Source organism: Podarcis pityusensis (assembly GCF_964106645.2).
Source record: "Podarcis pityusensis genome assembly, chromosome: 10".
NCBI lineage: Eukaryota > Metazoa > Chordata > Lepidosauria > Squamata > Lacertidae > Podarcis > Podarcis pityusensis.
In genome coordinates this window covers 13112912-13131169 of record NC_138035.1, presented here as the reverse complement: position 1 = coordinate 13131169, position 18258 = coordinate 13112912, and the positions used below count along the sequence as shown (strand labels likewise).

The 18258-nt window shown below is 45.2% G+C and overlaps 2 protein-coding genes across 3 annotated transcripts in view; one reads left to right on the top strand and one right to left on the bottom strand.

Annotated features, from left to right (window-relative positions):
• LOC308486412 (sulfotransferase 6B1-like) overlaps nucleotides 1–5376 on the top strand; it is an 18097-nt gene extending 12721 nt beyond the window's left edge. Inside the window, exon 6 of the mRNA XM_081023245.1 lies at nucleotides 975–5376. Coding sequence (XP_080879371.1) covers nucleotides 975–1093 — 119 coding nt within the window. The 3' untranslated portion in view covers nucleotides 1094–5376. The remainder of the gene's footprint in view (nucleotides 1–974) is intronic.
• CMAS (cytidine monophosphate N-acetylneuraminic acid synthetase) lies at nucleotides 3087–18258 on the bottom strand. Of its 2 annotated transcripts, none has more exons than XM_081023124.1 (8): nucleotides 18031–18258; nucleotides 15756–15898; nucleotides 14859–15014; nucleotides 13282–13415; nucleotides 12008–12102; nucleotides 8716–8887; nucleotides 6833–6986; nucleotides 3087–5643 (listed from the first exon to the last, which is right to left on the bottom strand). In XM_081023124.1, the coding sequence occupies exons 1-8, from the start codon at nucleotides 18240–18242 to the stop codon at nucleotides 5447–5449; spliced, it is 1263 nt and encodes a 420-aa protein (XP_080879250.1). In that variant the 5' UTR covers nucleotides 18243–18258; the 3' UTR covers nucleotides 3087–5446. The 2 variants fall into 2 exon arrangements, with proteins under 2 accessions (XP_080879250.1, XP_080879251.1); XM_081023125.1 differs by lacking the exon at nucleotides 3087–5643 and adding an exon at nucleotides 6339–6466.

Here is an 18258-nt window from a genome sequence, read left to right as displayed (position 1 = left end):
CTCCCACTCTCTCGTTTCTCCAGCCTGAAGTTCAGGCCACTTCATTGCTGCTGTGCTCGTTTGCATTTTTAATAAATAAATAAATAAATAAATAAATGTCTGCATGGAAACCAGCCATTTGGTGCCCGTTTCTCATAGATAGCCATGTTTCCAAGCAATTTTCCTTTTGCCGTGCCCTATGGAGCACTAGAATAACCAACTGGTGGGATGCTATAGATAAAATCCTCTGTTTACTCCCAGGGGCTGCGTTTTCCAGGTGAATGAGGACTCCAGCCCTCCTCCTTTATCTCCCTTATCTCCCTTATCTTAATTTCGCTGCTTCTCTCCCGCTTGCCAACACTCGTATAATCCACCCAGCCAGTATTGCAGGACAAAGTGTCTGGGTTTATCTGAAACCAAATAGAGGCCAGACACAGTGAAGAAAACAAGGCAATATGCTGGGTACATCGTGAACAGGTGAAAGGGTTGACAGGGTGGCAGCCCAAAGAAAACCTCGGCTGGAACGGGTAGAGGCGAAGCCTTTAACGTAGGACGTCCCAAGTTCAGTCCCAGGGTGAAGTTTGCTCCGGCATCATGGCTGGGATGGCAAGAGCCTTGGAGGCTGTGGAAGGTAGTCAGCACTGAGCACCATGCACCAGGGAGCAAAAAATAAATAAATGTTTAGAGTTGGGAAGACACCTAGCTCAACCCACTGCTCAATGTAGGATAGGCAAGGCAGGACGCAGCTGCAGCAATCCAATCTGTACAGGGATTGGTTGGAAAGAGAGGAATGGTGAGAGGAACCAGCCGGGGAACCCCCAAGGGAAAAAGGCTCAGAGCCAGGGGGCCGGTGGTGGGATGACTATGAGTGGTCAGAAGGGAGAAGACTGGGAGAAAGATGAGGCATTGGAAGCCGAAGAGGCAACAGGGTTTAGTGAGCAGTCAGACTCTGCGACAGAGCGCAGTTTAATTTTTTTCCATCGCTCATTCTCCAGGTGCCGTCGGCGACTGGAAAAACCATTTCACTCCCAAACAGAACCGGATGTTCGAAGAGACATTTAACAAGAAAATGAAATTTAGCGAAGTGGCAAAACATCTTGTCTATGAGTTCTGATTGTGATGGCAACCAGCCACCAGCTGGTGACTGTACGGAAACGTTTGTTGGGGAGATCTGTATATATTTTAAAAAGGCTTGTATTCTCCAGGTTTTGGGGTTATGTCTCTTCTAAAGAGGAAAACAGAAAGCACAAATGTGGGAACGGTGACCAAATGTTGCAGTTTATCTGTCCATAATCTTAAGCCTCTCCACTCCATTTCACTTACCCCCATTTTCTGTTTTCTCCTCTCTCCAAATAGTCTGTCCCCACTTGGTCACTGGGGTTCCTGTTCCTTCTGTTTTTACAACATTGCAAATGTTTGGCTTTGATATCACCTGCTAATATTGCCTTCTTGTGTATTGGAAGTGGCAGTGTAGTGGTTTGAGTTCTGGACTCTGACCTGGGATACCAGGGATCCCCACCCAATAAAAAAAGAGACCTAATGCAAACGAGTCTGTCAAGCATGAAACTAGCCATTTAAGAGGCTAAAATAAAGTCACAGCACAAGGAGAAATTGTTCGACCCTAGCAGGCATTGACAAATTGCAGGGGGGGAAATGGCATATTTCCATAATGTCAAGTTTGCAGAACTAGATAGACATGTTTTGCTAATGAGAAGGTTGGAAAACATTTATTGAGTATATGGGGGGGGGGGGGAATTGTGTACACTTGAAAACATTGGCAGCATTAAGATAAATTCAACAGTGTAAATAAGTTTTGATGGATGCAATAATGGAATCCTGAATGGTTTAGTTTTTGTAAAATACGCAGGGATTTATGATATGCAAAATGAACCGCGGAAAGAGAAGAAGCGAAGTCACTGACATTTTAAGGATGTTTAAATGAGTATTTTAAACTGTAAAACAGAAAATTTAATAAAAATTATATACAAAAAAGAAAGAAAAAAGAAATGTAAAATGCAGAAATGTAAGACTACAGTTTATATCTGCAAAAAGGCAAAACTGTGAGATGGGGAACTTGCGGCTGTACTGATGTTTGCTGGTCTTCATCTGTCATTGAGAACATAAGGAGAACCCTAACCCTTCCCCCCATCTAATCTTCTGAATTAGTGGATCCACTTCCAAGTGGATGGCCAACACTGGCTCTTGTGGGAGTGAGTTCCACAGTCTAACTAAGCACGGACCAATATCTCGGACCCTGGCCTATGCAGACTGCAGCTGATGGCAATAAAAACTCGGCAGCATCTAGAGGTGAGAGGTATTGTGCCCCTGAGATCGGGCGCATTCTTACGGATAGACCAACCCCTCTTAGAAAGCCATTTACCAGGCCATGATGTGTGCAATGTCAATATCCCCAGCCTGCGGCCGCTTATCCGCGCTTAGAATTCAATCCCTCTGCCACAGAGGATTTTAAAAAGAAAGCAGGGAAAAAATATGTATCGCTCCGTGGGGACTATTCTGGCAGTCGTTTTTACGAGCAACCATTTAACAAATCGGCGTCACAAATTATAGCGGGGATGCGTAAGTGAAAAGAGCCGGAGGCTGCGATATGATCAAAACCCCTGGCAATTCTGTGCTTCTGGCTTTGGAGGAGGAAGGTGGCAGCAACATCTAGTGGCTGAAACAGGAGGCAGAGGGGAAGCATCCGATTTTTGCACTTCTCAGGGCAGTTGTTTTCCAAGCAAACCCCATTGATTTAAGGCCATCCCTCGCTGAACCTTGCAAAGGGTGCACAGTTACCTTTGACTTCATCAGCTAGTTACCCCTGGATTGGTACAAATCATGCTTGCCCTGGGTCTCTAGGGCAAAGGATCGCTAGTCCAGCTTATTAGTACACCCCCTCCACCTCTTATCCTCACAAGCATCCAGTGAGGTAGGTTATTTATTTATTGCATTTATATCATAAGTGAGATAATATCCAAGGAGCTCAAGGTGGCATACATGGTGTTCCTCCTCCTCATTTAATCCCCCACGACAACCATGCGAGGTAGGCCTAGAGGCAGTGACTGGCCCAAGGAAGAAAAACCAAACCAAACCAAATCACAGAAGTGTTTTTTTTTTTTAAACCTTTTTTATTCTTGGATAGAAAAGCAAAGCCTACTCTGATTAAGATTTCTTTTAACCATTGGCAGCTCATTACCTGAGCTTATAAATAATCAACAAGACAAATCAATTATCATTCATATATATATATATATATATATATATATATATATATATAGTCTTTTACCCAACCAAGCAACTGAGCAGTAGAAGTTCTCCATTTCCAGCTCCCAGGAATTTACTAAACACAAAGAACACAACATAACTCCACCCGCTGGAAGAAAATTTATCCTATACAGTATTTAAGCAAGTAAGAAGATTCCTGCTGCGGGAGGCCAAAGTCCATCTGATACAGAATTCTGTTGCTACCTGAGTGCAAAAGCACTCTCCTGACTTGCAAGTCCCAGCGCCTGGTAATTTTCTGAATACAACAGTCAGAAAACAGTACAACCCACCCTCCGCTCACAAGTAATTCAATATAAATTCATTGCTCATCTTTCTGCTTAAGTGCTAAGGTCTCGGGAGAAAGGAAGACAATTCCTTTGGTACTAAATCGTCAACTCCTCTCTTGTCTCTTCCAAACTGGCCAAAATCCACTCTAGTTCACACCTGGCTATTCCATTTTTTTTTGGGGGGGGGGACAGAAGATAAATATAGCCAAACTTATTTGCAGGTATTCTGCTCACGAGAGTGGGGTTTTCTTCCTCTGGAGAGGTGACCAGTTTTGAACGTGGAGAACCCCTAGGTTTTTAGAATTTGTTTCAGAGGTCCATATATCCAGTCTTGCCAGGAAGGGATTTCTGAGAAGAAGGTAGAAGACTGCAAAGCACATGCTTTAATCCAGTGCGTATTGGATCTATGCATAAATGTGACCCAGCCAACATTAAGCAAGGGTGATACAAGTCTCTATGTGTGCGGTGCTTGCAAACAAACAGAGCACTTCCAGAATATGATTACTGGCTCCGAGTACATAGCAGCTAGCAAATGCCTCTATTGTCCTTTAAAACGAAGCACCCACTGTGCTGTGCATTGTGCGGTTAAGTGCTTTCAGGGGGAGCTTATCCTTCAGTTAAACTCAGCCCAAAAGGACAGGAGGGAAAACGTTTATCAGACTGTGTTACATCTTGCTGCAGGTGAGGGAGCTGAATGTTTGAATGGCCCTCGCATGTTAAAAACAAAACAAAAACCCAACCCATCCCTTGCTGATTCAGAATTCGGCATTTTGGGGAGAAGTGTTGACCCTAGCCTTTCCTCAGCATGCAAAGCCACCCTCCCTCAATATATAGGAAGGGTTTATCATATGCACCCTCGGGGGGGGGGAGGGACATTCGCCAATAAGAGGAGAGGGATGGGAGGAGAAAAAGAGAATCAGACCTTAAGACCAGACTCAAAAGGTAGCGTGGCCTATGAACCGTTGCAAAAGTCAAACAGATAGCCAACCAGACGGCATCTTGAGCAGCAACTAATGGAACCAGGGCAGCCTATCGCTGCCTTTGTAGGAAAATTATGTGTCCATCAAGCCCAGGATTATTGATCAAGGGTCTACGGCCCTTTCACATCACCACCCGCTTGATCCTATTAACTGGAGATGCCGGGGTTTGAATCTGGGAACTTTCCACACATGCCACCCCTGAATTATGGGCCCCTTGACTGTACAATCCAGAACAGCGGTGGGATTCAGTTTCTTGCAAACTTGAGAGTCCTTATACATAACCTTGCTGCAGGAGCACAATTCTTGAGAGATGGACAGTGGAACGCCTGTATTCCTACTAGACAGGAGAGCGCAGACCCTTTCTCACGTAGAAGACCACTCCCTATTCTGTTGGGAGCCGCCCAGAATGGCTGGGGAAACCCAGCCAGATGGGCGGGGTATAAATAATAACTTCTTATTATTATCTCTGCAAGGAACTGAACTTTGAAAACAATGGCCCCTTCTCGTTCCCGTCAAATCCGTTCCTTGAGCAATAGCATTTGATACTGATAAAATCCTACATTTGCCTGAAAAAAACCCCAAACCACCAAGAATCACATTTGCCAAAGAAAAAAATACCCCAGGTCTGCCCCCACCCCAGGAAGAAAGACATGAATGTTGCAAACTTTAACATTCCAGCAAGACCCATGATGTTGATCTATATTGCAATATTGGCTTGATCTGGCTGGCTTTTTTTATGCCAGCATGGGACCACAACAGGAAACATAACAATTTGATTTAAACGCTTGGAAATCCATGCTTTTACAATTTCCTGAGAATGCCCTTTGGGATCCTTGAAATGTCAAAAGAAAAAAGAAAAAAAAGAGCACAGTGACTGAACGATAAGAAATGAATTAGGAGACTGCTTCCCCAAGGGTGGTGGCTTTCAGGATTTTATCAGCAGAGCTTCTTTCCAGCTGAATTCACCTTTTCCATTAGGAGGAATATGTGCTCTGCAAACTCCCGGATCGCGCCGCGGCCACCGTTGCATTTGCAGATGTAGCCTGTGGCTTTCTGGGCAGCAGGGCAGCCGTCAGCGGGGACTGCGCTCATGCCAGCTTTCTTCAGGCACTCCACATCCGATTCCTCATTTCCTGCAGCGACAGAGACACACATTCGATCAGGACCCTAACAACAAAAGCCCACCGCTAGTAGAAGACTGTTGATCCCAAGCATTCATTCATCGAAGCTTCAGAGTTTCATTCCCAAGGCAATGAAGGTGCTTGCAACAGTACACCACAAAACCTAAGGTTTCATAGGCTCATAGGATTGGAGAGTTGGAAGGGACTGTGAGGATACCCAGAGCTTATAGGGTTAACAGCTCATGGGATGTTATGTCCTGTCACTGGGGGTGTGTTCGCATCTTTGTTATGTGAACCTTTTACTTTCTGTTTTGCTGCGACAGGAGAAGCTTCATGCCTTCGCTCTCTCCTGGCCGAACTGTTTATTTTTGCTGCTGTACAATAAAGCTTCGTAGAATAGAGAAGCTGTTGTACGAGAGTTTTACTGCATGGCTGAGATTCCTTCCACACAGGCACACCACTGCGCAAGATACTCTGCTGGTAGCCGGGAGAAGCAGGTTGGCTCAGTGGAAGTGGACTGGACGCCACATCAGTCCCGCTGTTCACAGCCTAAACGGATGCTCAACGGAACAGGGACCCCCCCCCCCAGGGGTCATTTAATCCAATCACCTGCACTGAAGGAATCACAGCTGAGCAGGAGAACTTCCCAGCACATTGGGAACAGGAGCCTTTGCTTGGTAAGCGTCATAATTTTGCTCGTATTCTTCAGGAGAAGATGAGATTCTCTAGGGTGGCCAATCTGTGGCCTTCAAGATGTTGTTGGACTACAAATCTGATGGGAGCTGTAGTTCAACAGTAGTTCAACAGTGTGTGGAAGGTCAAAGGATGGTCATCCCTAGATTAGACCAAACACAAAAAAACAACAACACCAAACCCTTAAATGCAAACTTCGACTAGAGCTGTCATAGATACTTTAGATCAGGGCAGACCAACCTTGGCATGGAACCCGCGGGCTGCACCACTGCCTTGTTGTTTGTGCTGGAGGTAAGCCCAAAATTTGGCGCCCTTCCATCCCACATGCAATATAGTGTATGTAATAAAAGCTTGTGGGTTGGCTCTCCAGTTGTTGATGGACTCCAGCTCCCAGCAGCTCCAGCCAGCGCAGCTAATGGCCAGGGATGATGGGAGTTGTAGTCCACAGGCTCCCCATCTCTGACATACAGCACAGAGCCCGATTTTTCAGGTGGAGATCAGGCCTCACCTAAATACGCCACTTCCTTCCAGCAAAGCCCCATTTCCTTCCTCCATTTCTCTACGACCAGCAGCTTGTCAGCCACGTTGACTTCCGCAGCACAGCCCAACTTCATGGCAGAAAGAGTCTTCGATGAGCAGTCCCTCTCGGAGATCAGCCGCACCTATGGACACAAGAGGAGCCTGCAGGATCAGGCCAATGGCCCACCCAGTCCAGCATCCTGTTCTCACAGTGGCCGACCAGGTGTCTGTAGGAAGCCTGCAAGGGGGACGTGAGCAAGGGGGACGTGAACCTCCATCCTTCTGTCCGGACACTGAGGTCCAGCGCCGAGGGCCTTCTGGCGGTTTCCTCGCTGCGAGAAGCCAAGTTACAGGGAACCAGGCAGTTCCCTGGTAGTGGCGTCCGCCCTGTGAAATGCCCTTCCACCAGATGCCAAAGAAATAAACAACTACCAGACTTTTAGAAGACATCTAAAGGCAGCCCTGTTTAGGGAAGCTTTTAATGTTTAATAGGTTATTGTATTTTAGTCTTTTGTTGGCAGCCGCCCAGAGTGGCTGGGGGGACCCAGCCAGAAGGGCAGGGTATAAATGATAATAATAATAATAATAATAATAATAATAATAATAATAATAATATATAGTACTATCCTGTCCTGAGCAACTTCCAGCAACTGGTATTCAGAACCACGGCTGCCTTCAATTGTGGAGGCAGAGCATGTTAGAGGCCAGAAGAAGAGTTCATCTTGCAGGCCTCTCACAGAGCATAGTTTCCAGCACGGCTAGCAGCCACCAATAGTCTGCTCCTCTTTGAAAGTCATCTGGGTTAAGAGATGGAAAGACAAAGTCCCTACCAGAGAAGAATGGCAAAATAAGCTGATGGACTACAATGAAATGGTAAAACTGACCGGAAAGCTCAGGAACCAAGAAGACCAAAACTTCAAAAAAGAATGGGGAAAATTTATAATTTACTGGAGAAACCACTATAAGCAGATGAAAACACTATAACACTTCTAATGTAGAATATACAGTGGTACCTCGGGTTACATACGCTTCAGGTTACAGACTCCGCTAACCCAGAAATAGTGCTTCAGGCTAAGAACTTTGCTTCAGGATGAGAACAGAAATCATGCAGCAGTGGCGCAGCAGCAGCAGGAGGCCCCGTTAGCTAAAGTGGTGCTTCAGGTTAAGAACAGTTTCAGGTTAAGAACGGACCTCCGTACTTAACCTGCAGTACCACTGTACTGTGGATGAAAAGGAAAAGACATCAAGTTTGGATGATGAAATAATATGCAGTTGAAAAGGTTTATAATAGGGCCCATGGAGGGGAAAGGTGGGAAGTCTAGAGATTCAAAGAAATCTCTAAATATGGATATGTATTTTGTATTGTTATAACTCTGTACTTGTAAAATCAAATAAAAATTATTTCCCCAAAATAATAATAATAGAAACATACAAAAAAAGAAAGAAAAAAAAAGTCGCCTGGGTTGGTTGGTACCACTGTATTCTGGGGGAGTGAATTTTATCTTGTTATTTTTACAGGAGCTTTACACAATAGTTTTGCAACGTGAAAAGCTCCTGTAAAAATAACACGAGGAAATCTTGTTGGAACAAATCTTATTGCAGCAATTTGGGATGTTTTCTTTTTGTGAACTCATACGTGCAGTTCCTGAGTTTAGCGGGAGATGGGAGAAATGGCCGCATTTAATCAGGGCAACAAAGCCCCACTAAGCCCCTTCTAAAGTCCCAACCACACTGAGCCATATGGTTTTGAGGTTTTCTCCCTGAAACGCTGAGATCTAGAAACTTGCTTTCCTTGCAAGGAAAGGCAAGTTCCTCCTGGCAACCCTGACGGGTGAATCAGCCGCAAGACAACTGAAAGAAGCGAAGACACACCTCGACACCTCTTTTCTGAAGCAGGCAGATTCCAGTCGCATCCCTGACGTCATAGGAAAGAATCTCCTTCTCATCTCCCGAGACGTAGATGTGGCCCGTGGTGAGGCATCCATCAATGGTACAAACCAGCAGCTTCACCTCTTTCAAGGCCTCTTTACCGAAGTAGCCGTACCTGGAAAGATGGATGTGGCAATCATAAGTAAGGGGGTGGCGTCTGTGTGTTTGTGTGTGACATTTGCCTCTGCTATGCAATCTCACATGACTGGGGAAAGGGGAAACAAATAAGACAATAGGAACTTCATTCTCACTGAGGTTGCAAACCTGCCTCTGGGCTGCACCACTTCTGTCTTCTTTGGCGATCACTCGTAGCCAAGTAAGATTGTTTTCCATAAACACGGTTTTAACAGTGAGTCCGTAAGTGACTGTGGAGGCCAATTCTGGACCCACATGTCCTTCCACAGCGGGGACATTGGTTTCTGGGCAGAAGCTGATCATGGTGAGGGTCTGCCAAGTGGGCCTTCCTCTTAGCACGTTTCTCCCTTTTGTCCTGAGTTCGAGCGTCTTCGAAGTTCATGACACCTTTGGTAAAGGCTGTTCTCCGATTGGAGAGCTTGCAGGCCAGAGTTTCCCAGTTGTTGGTGTTTATACTACATTTTTTAAGATTTGCCTTGATAGAGTCTTTAAACCACCCAATATATTTTTCCTCTAATATGATTCCCTGAACAAGCAGGTGTCAGGAATAAAGGAAGCTAGGCTAGCCTTCTGTGACGTTAACAGATGAGAGAGTTCTGGAGGTGAAATAGTTAAACAGGCTGCCCAATCAGGACCCAGGGGGGTGGAGTCAGTGGGACTATAAAACCAGCTCTGGGAGGGGCAAAGGGGAGAGTTCGTTGGGAGTTGGGTGGAGTGGGAGTGAATTGGGATAGAGTTGTGGGTAGGTTGAGTTAGTGTAACAAAATAGGCTGAGTCAGGAACAGTTAGGAGCTAGGAAGACAAGTAAATATCGGAGAGGTGGTTTAGTGAGGGAGAGCAGGTAGCGAAGGTTATAGGACTGGATAGGCACCCCATGAATGTAATTGACTGATACTGTTTATGAAACCACATGCTTGTTAAACTGCAATAAATAAACAAAAGTTTTTGTTCCAATTTAACCCTGACTGGACTCAGCATTGTCCCAGGTAGGGCCTGGGTGGTGGCAGCGAGAAATAAAGTGGTGGCACAGGGATCAATAGACGGTGAAACGTCCGGGGACCCTGAGTGATCGCCACACCTTCTACCTGATTTTTTTTTTCCCCTTTGAAGAGGGCATTTTTGCATACAGGATGTATTTGATCGTGTGAATCCCCAATCGCAGGATGGAATGGTATAGCCCAGGCACAGATTTTCAACCTCAATGAAAACTGGGACACAGTGTGGCCGGACATTTTAGGTATGTATTCCTTACATTAATAATAATAATAATAATAATAATAATTTATTATTTGTACCCCGCCCATCTGGCTGGGTTTCCCCAGCCACTCTGGGCGGCTTCCACAGAGACCAAAAATACACTAAAATGTCACACATTAAAAACGTCCCTGAACAGGGCTGCCTTAAGATTTCTTCTGAATGTCAGGTAGTTGTTTCTCTCTTTGACATCTGAAGGGAGGGTGTTCCACAGGGTGGGTGCCACTACCGAGAAGGCCCTCTGTTTGGTTCCCTGTAACCTCACTTCTCGCAATGAGGGAACCGCCAGAAGGCCCTCGGTGCTGGATCTCAGTGGGGGTGGAGATGCTCCTTCAGGTATACAGGACCGAGGCCGTTTTTTAAATTTTATTAATGTTTTTATAGCACTCTTCAATTTAAAAATTCATAAGGCAATTCACATTATTCATTTGCAAAAAATTCATTTTTGTTGTGGGCATCCGTATGTCTCGAGAGACAATGGAATGCACATCTAGGGGTGAAGTCAAAGTGCTGGAGAATCACAGCGCCTGCTGTGGCTGCAGAAACTGCTAAGTTGCCTTAGCAGCACCAAAGTGACCTCTCCTGGAGCCTGGACAGTGTGTGTTGCGGTCCTGGGCTGCCCAGACAACAAGATCCGCCCCCCCAGCCTTGCCGATGTGGTCCAAAGGAAAACAGAGCAATACATTTGACACCAGCTTGGCTGCAGGAGTTGCTGGAAGGAGGCGTACAAGGCACCATCCAACAGTCTTAGGGACACGAGTCTGGATTTGTGTATTAGAATCATAGAATCATAGAGTTGGAATAGACCACAAGGGCCATCGAGTCCAACCCCCTGCCAAGCAGGAAACACCATCAGAGCACTCCTGACATATGATTGTCAAGCCTCTGCTTAAAGACCTCCAAAGAAGGAGACTCCACCACACTCCTTGGCAGCAAATTCCACTGTCAAACAGCTCTTACTGTCAGGAAGTTCTTCCTAATGTTTAGGTGGAATCTTCTTTCTTGTAGTTTGGATCCATTGCTCCGTGTCCGCTTCTCTGGAGCAGCAGAAAACAACCTTTCTCCCTCCTCTATGTGATATCCTTTTATATATTTGAACATGGCTATCATATCACCCCTTAACCTCCTCTTCTCCAGGCTAAACATGCCCAGCTCCCTTAGCCGTTCCTCATAAGGCATCGTTTCCAGGCCTTTGACCATTTTGGTTGCCCTCCTCTGGATACGTTCCAGTTTGTCAGTGTCTTTCTTGAACTGTGGTGCCCAGAACTGGACACAGTACTCCAGGTGAGGTCTGACCTAGGGTTTCCTCCTCAGCCCTTTCTTCTCCCGTTGCTGCCCCACAAGGCAAAGGGTAAAAATTTCCATACCATCAACATTAAGCAAAAGACTGCCATATGATGGTGAACAGCATAACGTGAACACTAAAATTATATATGGGTTAAACCACAGAGCCTAAGACTTGCTGATCAGAAGGTCAGCGGTTCAAATCCCTGCGACGGGGTGAGCTCCCATTGCTCTCTCCCAGCTCCTGCCAACCTAGAAGTTCGAAAGCATGTCAAAGTGCAAGTAGATAAATGGGTACCGCTCTGGCGGCAAGGTAAACGGCATTTCTGTGAGCTGCTCTGGTTGGCCAGAAGCGGCTTAGTCATGCTGGCCACATGACCTGGAAGCTGTACGCCGGCTCCCTCGGCCAATAAAGCGAGATGAGCGCCGCAACCCCAGAGTCTGTCACGACTGGACGTAATGGTCAGGGGTCCCTTTACCTTTACCTTAAAACAAACACATGTAATACAAACTGGAGCAAACTGTGGAGGCGCCAAATAAATGAAATATACACATATATTACCGCAGGACTCTTTGCTCTGCAATGGGCCAGTCAATGTCAACATCTATATCCACGCTATGCTCGGCTCGCATTTCGTAATAAGCCATTTTCCCACCCTAAGCAAAATTAAAAGAACACGCCAGTCAGTTTGGCTGAAGCAGAGAGGGAGGAAGGGGCAGAATATGCCAGCATGTGGTATTTCATGTCAAATGACCTCTGGGGCACATGCAACCACCTGGAGAGCAGCAGGGGCCTCGGCCCAACCCTTTCTCCAGCAGAAGAGGGCATTCCCAACACAGAAGGAAGGAAGGAAGGAAGGAAGGAAGGAAGGAAGGAAGTCCGCCACTTAATGCTTCCTGGAAGGGTCTCAAGGAGACCTGAGCTTAAGCGCCTAAGCAAGGCAAACTGGTAGCTTTCTTAGCCAGGTGTGAATGCAAACTAAAGTCTCTCTGGTCTTGCGCTACACTGGAGCCTCCTCCTACACCTTTCCACTTATTTATTTTGACTTGACAAGATTTATATCTTGTACACTGCACTCCATGAGCCAGCCCAGACTGGACCACCGCAATGTGCTCCACATGGGGCTGCCCTTGGAGACAGCTAGGAAGTGTCAATTCAGGTCCAAAATGCAGCAGCCAGATTACTGGATGTGGTATCGTTAAAATCTCAGATAAGCACTGCTTTCAAACAGTTACCTTGCTGGGGAACCACAACCCAGGCAGGAAGTTCTAAACCTTCTCCCCTTTCAATTTTCCTGCCAAATCCCCCCCACAGCCAGCAAAAAAGGCTGGTGTTTGCCCAGAAGGTGCCATTGCAACATATTTGTTTATTACATTGATCCCCTTTCTCCCCATTTTATCCTCACAACAACTCTGTGAGGTGGGTTAGGTTGAGAAACGGCCTAAGGTCACCCAGTGAGCTTCATTGCTGAGTTGGGACAAGAATCCCGGTTTCCCAGGGCTCAGTCCAGCACTCTAAGTATTACACCACAGGGGCTCTCAGTGGCACCTTTGGGGCAAATGACAGCTTTGAAGGGGGATTTTTTTGTGGGGAAATGGCACAGGAGAGAAGACACGCACCCAGCCAGCCAGGATTCCTTCCCATAATGTAGGCGTTTAAAGAGCAATGAAGGGATCTGCATTGAAGTAAGTGTTGTATAGTGTTAAGAGCGTTGGACTGAGACCTGGGAGACAGGAGTCTCAAGCTCACCTTAGAACACGATTTCAAAAAAAGAAGAAGAAGAAAAACTGTTAAGATGGGAAGGACGAAATTCCCAGCGCAACACCTGCACCAACCTGCAAATACCCCTTTTCGATCAGGGGCCTTTTGGCAAAGTAGAAAGACCCGTTTTCATAGAGCTCTCCGTCCCAGTCCTGCCGGCGGGGGCGCTTGGCCGGATTCAGATTTTGAGGTACAGTCACTTCACTTACTGATAAAAGCGGGGGGGGGGGGGGGGAGAGAGACGAGAGGCAAAAGAAGAAGTCCAATGGCAGCTCGATTTTGAATCTCTGCTACCCACGTCTATTATACACTATACCCTCGGGATTAATGCATGCAATGATGCTGTTTCCCACCTCTCTGAGACCTCTCCCTGTGGGGCTTTCACAGTCTCCAGGGTGGATAGAAATCAAAGATTAAAGTGAATAAATAAATAAAATTGATTTTTTTTAAAAAAAATTAAATCAGATTTTTAAAATAAAATGCTTTTGGAGGAAAAATCTTTTTAAAGATAGTTTTCTATTTAAGTTACATTATAGTCCAAAGGCTATTCATCAGGAAATAAGGATTTGTTTTAAGTTTTTCATGTGTGCTAAAACTCAGTCTAAGGTTTTTGTTTTTTTTAAAACCATTTAACCACATCAGTTAACAAACATGGATACATATGCTATAATGTTATTGTTTTATTTAAATAAATTGTCTCTTTCCAATAAAGTACAGCAGGAAAGTTGTCCAAATATAAACAGTTAACTTATTAAACCTCACAATAACCTCATAATTATCTTACAATGTGTTTCTAATAGTATAACCAAAATCAGTAATTTTTTATATAACTGCAAAAACTACTCTGAAAATTTATTATTCCAAAAATGAAACCTTCATCTGGTTGTAAATATTAGGATTATACCAGCAAGAATGAGTCTTTCTGTAAAAAAATGATTTAAATCAAGTCTTACTGACTAGTGATTGAAATCAAGTCTTACTGACTAGTGATTGAAATCGATTTGACTTAAATCAAATCTAACCTGGCAGTTCCAAAAGCAAATTAACGAGGCTTGAGGGGGGCTGGACTAGATGGAGCTTGGTGTTCCTTTCGACTCTACAATTCTATGATCCTAGGATCTCTAGGATGCTCTAAAGGTTGATTACTCAGAGCTGTCGGACAAAGCTGGTGTGGAAGACATGGCACCTGGCGTTTCCAGGCAAAAGGGCGTAAAAACCTCCAATGGCCCCAAAGGAGGAGAGGGATTCAAAGCAACTCACTGCCAAAATAAGACAAGCTCTAGCAAATGGCTGGACTGCTGCTCTGCAGCCACTTGAAGCTAAAGTTGAGATAGTATCTGATCGCAGAGCCTATATAATGCAAATGGCAAATGAAGCGCTTAACGCGAGCCTAACCACACAATCTGAACTGCAACCACTCAAAATGACCAATGAATACCTAGAATTAAAGATCGAGTATCAGTCTAATAGGGATAGACGGAGGAAAAAATGTGTATGTGGGATTCTGGAATGGTAGGAAGGTAGGTGGTTTGGGTGTGTGACATGAGGACTGCATTGTGCTATGTATGGCACTTATGCACATGTAATAATGATGAAAATGATAATAATTTATATTTGCTTGAATGCTTTTATGAGAAGCAATACCGCTCACCTCCTTTTTTTATTTCGCTCCACCGAAACTGATGCCGCCTGACGACGGAGAACACGGAATCAAAGCCATCCTCCTGGATCATTTTGGCCACCCTGGTAAGATCAGTGGGATGTAAACAAGGGGAAGTTGCTTGGATATTTCCTATGACATCAACCTCTGAAGTGGGGAGGGGAAAGGAGAAGAGAATGACACAGAGGAGATGAATATCACAGTGTTTAGGTAACAATGTGCAATATTACTCACAATGCATCAATAGCATTTCCAGCACCACATAAAAAAAAGTTCAGGCGGAGACATAAGAGGAAATCCAAAACATGAGCAGGCTATTATCTTTAGCAGGACCATATCTGAATTTAGCCAGTAGCCTGGTAACCACTGGCAATATGAAATTCCACGCAGGTGAGCCAGAGGGGCAGGGCTCCATTCTTCGCTGGTCCCCAGCAGGCTACTTTATTAAAAGCAAACAAACCAAAAACAAGCTAGTAACTTTTGCAGACTTGTTTACAAGGCTGAACTGAAAGTCATGAAATAGCAAGCTGATGGTGTGTATGTGTGTGTCAATCCCCCCCCCCCATTTCATAAAATTATTTAGAAACAATGACTGCACGCTAGTTGCAAATGCAATTATTAGGCATCCTTCACAGTTTCAAAGTGTTTAGCTTTGTTTACTAAATGCTGGTAAAATAAACATGCTGAATCAGAACAATTTCCAATGCAAACTCAATTTTTTTTCTGGTGCACGTCACTGCAATGTGAATTGCCTTATTTTGCCTCTTGCCTAAATTTTAAAGATGGTGATTTGATTTATTATTTGTTTTCAACGTTTAAGATGCCTTGAGAAAGGCGGAGGGGATATAAAAATATAGATACTTTTTAAAACAAAGGTGGACGCCATACCATCGTGATACTGGAGGAACTCCACGATGGCATCTAGGGAGGTAGAGGAGTCTTTTGACACTTCTGAGCTTCTCCGGTGGACTTTTGCCCCAAACTGCTTGGCCACTTTCTCGATTTCGTCGTGGTCTGTGGAAACCCACACGCTATTGGCAAGCAGAAGGCAGCAGCAACAAGTTATTGCCCAGACAGACAAGAAGGATCAAAGCTATTTCCCTACAAGCCACCGAGAACGGCAGTCACAAGAAAGGAAAACCTTGCAAACATAGGACATTTAATGCAGCTGCATGATGTTCACATCTTCCTTTGTACCAATTAATAATAATAATAATAATAATAGTAATTTATTATTTATACCGCGCCCTTCTGGGTGGGTCTCCCCACCCACCCTGGGCGGCTTCCAACAAAGTATTAAAACACAATTGTCTATTAAACATTAACAGCTTCCCTAAACAGGGCTGCCTTCAAAGGTCTTCTAAAAGTCTGGTGGTTGTTTTTCTCTTTGACATCTGACGGGAGGGCGTTCCACAGGGCAGGGGCCACTACCGAGAAGGCCCTATGCCTGGTTCCCTGTAACTTGGCTTCTCGCAGTGAGGAAACCGCCAGAAGACCCTCAGCACTGGATCTCAGTGTCCAGGCAGAACAATGGGGGTGGAGATGCTCCTTCAGGTATACTGGCCTGAGGCTGCTTACCTAGGACAGGGATGAGGAATCTACAGCCTTCTGAATGTCGTCGGGACCACTGCCCCCATCAATCTGTGATGGCTGGCCAGGCTGACGGGAGTTGGAGCCCAACAACATCTGAAGGGCCACAGGTTCTCAATTTCTCAGCCTTAGTGGCAGGCCTGTAAATAGCCAAGTGATTTGGTATCTCATGTGTGGGAATAATATCCAAGAGGGCAGAATGGAAGACTCATGGAACGCCGACTTCAGTATCAAAAAAATGAGTTGTTAAATGCAACAGATAAGACAGACTGATCCTATGCATTTTTTTTTAAAAATTATTTGTTTATTGTTTTCAGCTGGAAAGGAAGAAAGGAGAGAGGAAGGTGCAGCGGGCAACGCTGCATAAAAGCAAGGCAACATTCATGTCCAAGAGTCTATCGCCAGAAAAAAAATCATAGAATTGTTGAGTTGGAAGGGACCCTGAGGGTCATCTAGACCAACCCCCTCCAAAGAGCCCTGGGAACATGACAATCACAGTCCTTCAACTGTGACATGGATAAAGGAAACAAAAGGCAACCAGACTTTCAAGCACAGCTGACTCAATGAAGTCCTTGTCACTCCGTGTCAACTTTTCACACCACTATGCTCCAGAAGCAGTTATACCAGTTCTGGAGAGAATCCCCACCCAACCCCTACCTATAGTCATTCGGGCATCTCCCCAAAGTTGTGCCTTTATGGAACAACTTTTGACTGTTTTTATATGTATGGGGTACTGTTCCGAAATGTTTGTGTTGTTTTAGATCTATCTATCAAATTGCTGGACTTTTATTTTATTTTAAAATAAATATTATTTGTGTGGCTGAAGCCACTGCAAAAGATAAAGTACACAAAACAGAATAAAACACATTGCACAGTTAAAATAATTATTTGAAGCAGACAATCCGGCACATTCTGCTCCCCTGAAGAATCAGATCGTCCCCACAAAACCTTTCTCCTTCAAACTGCCACAGAACAGGCCACTTTTCCAGAGGTGTAGAAGGAACTGTCCCTTAATAAAAAGTTAATCAAAGACCTAATCAATCTCCCAAGTGGGGGATTTAAGTGTCTGAATACGACTGCTCTTAAGTCCTTCTAGACTGGGCAAACCAGTAAGTAGTGGAGTAAATCTTCAGACACAGTGACACATTTGTAGTTTTTACGCTGTCATTGTTTAATTACAAAAAAAGAACAACTGTTTCATTCATTCTGTAAGCTGCTTTGTGGTTTCCCTCCACTTTACAATCAAGCGATATATAAATTTTGTGAAATAAATTAACACACACAAGAGTCATTTTTTTAAAAAATGAAAAAACCACAAAAAACCACAGCAAGCCCGGGCTATATATAAATTAAGCTAAAAAGCCTTGCTTTGAAATTTGAAAAAGAAAAAGGCGCCATTGCATTGCATTCCCTCCCCCGCCCCCCAACTCCTCTGTAGGAATCTACAGAGAGTCTCAAAATAACCCCAAAGTCTCGCCTGGAGACAAAAGAACTCTCACTCCTTGGGTGGGTGAAGTGAGGGGGGGGGGAGAGAGAGGGAAAAAAGGGAAATGGTATTCGCGCATGCGCACACCTCTGAAAGACGCCGGAGTCGAGGGCTGCCCTCAGCACCCAACCAATCAGCGGGACCCCGGCCAGGAGCTTAATGTTCTTCAGCGGGATTCCTTTGCTGCCGCCGCGAGCCAACACCAGCGCCGCCATATGCAGCGGCGGCCGGCCGGCATCTCCCGCCGGCTGGAGGGTGGCGGGCCCTCCCGAGGAGGAATCAGCGGCCGGCGCAGCCATTGCCTGCTGAGGGGGG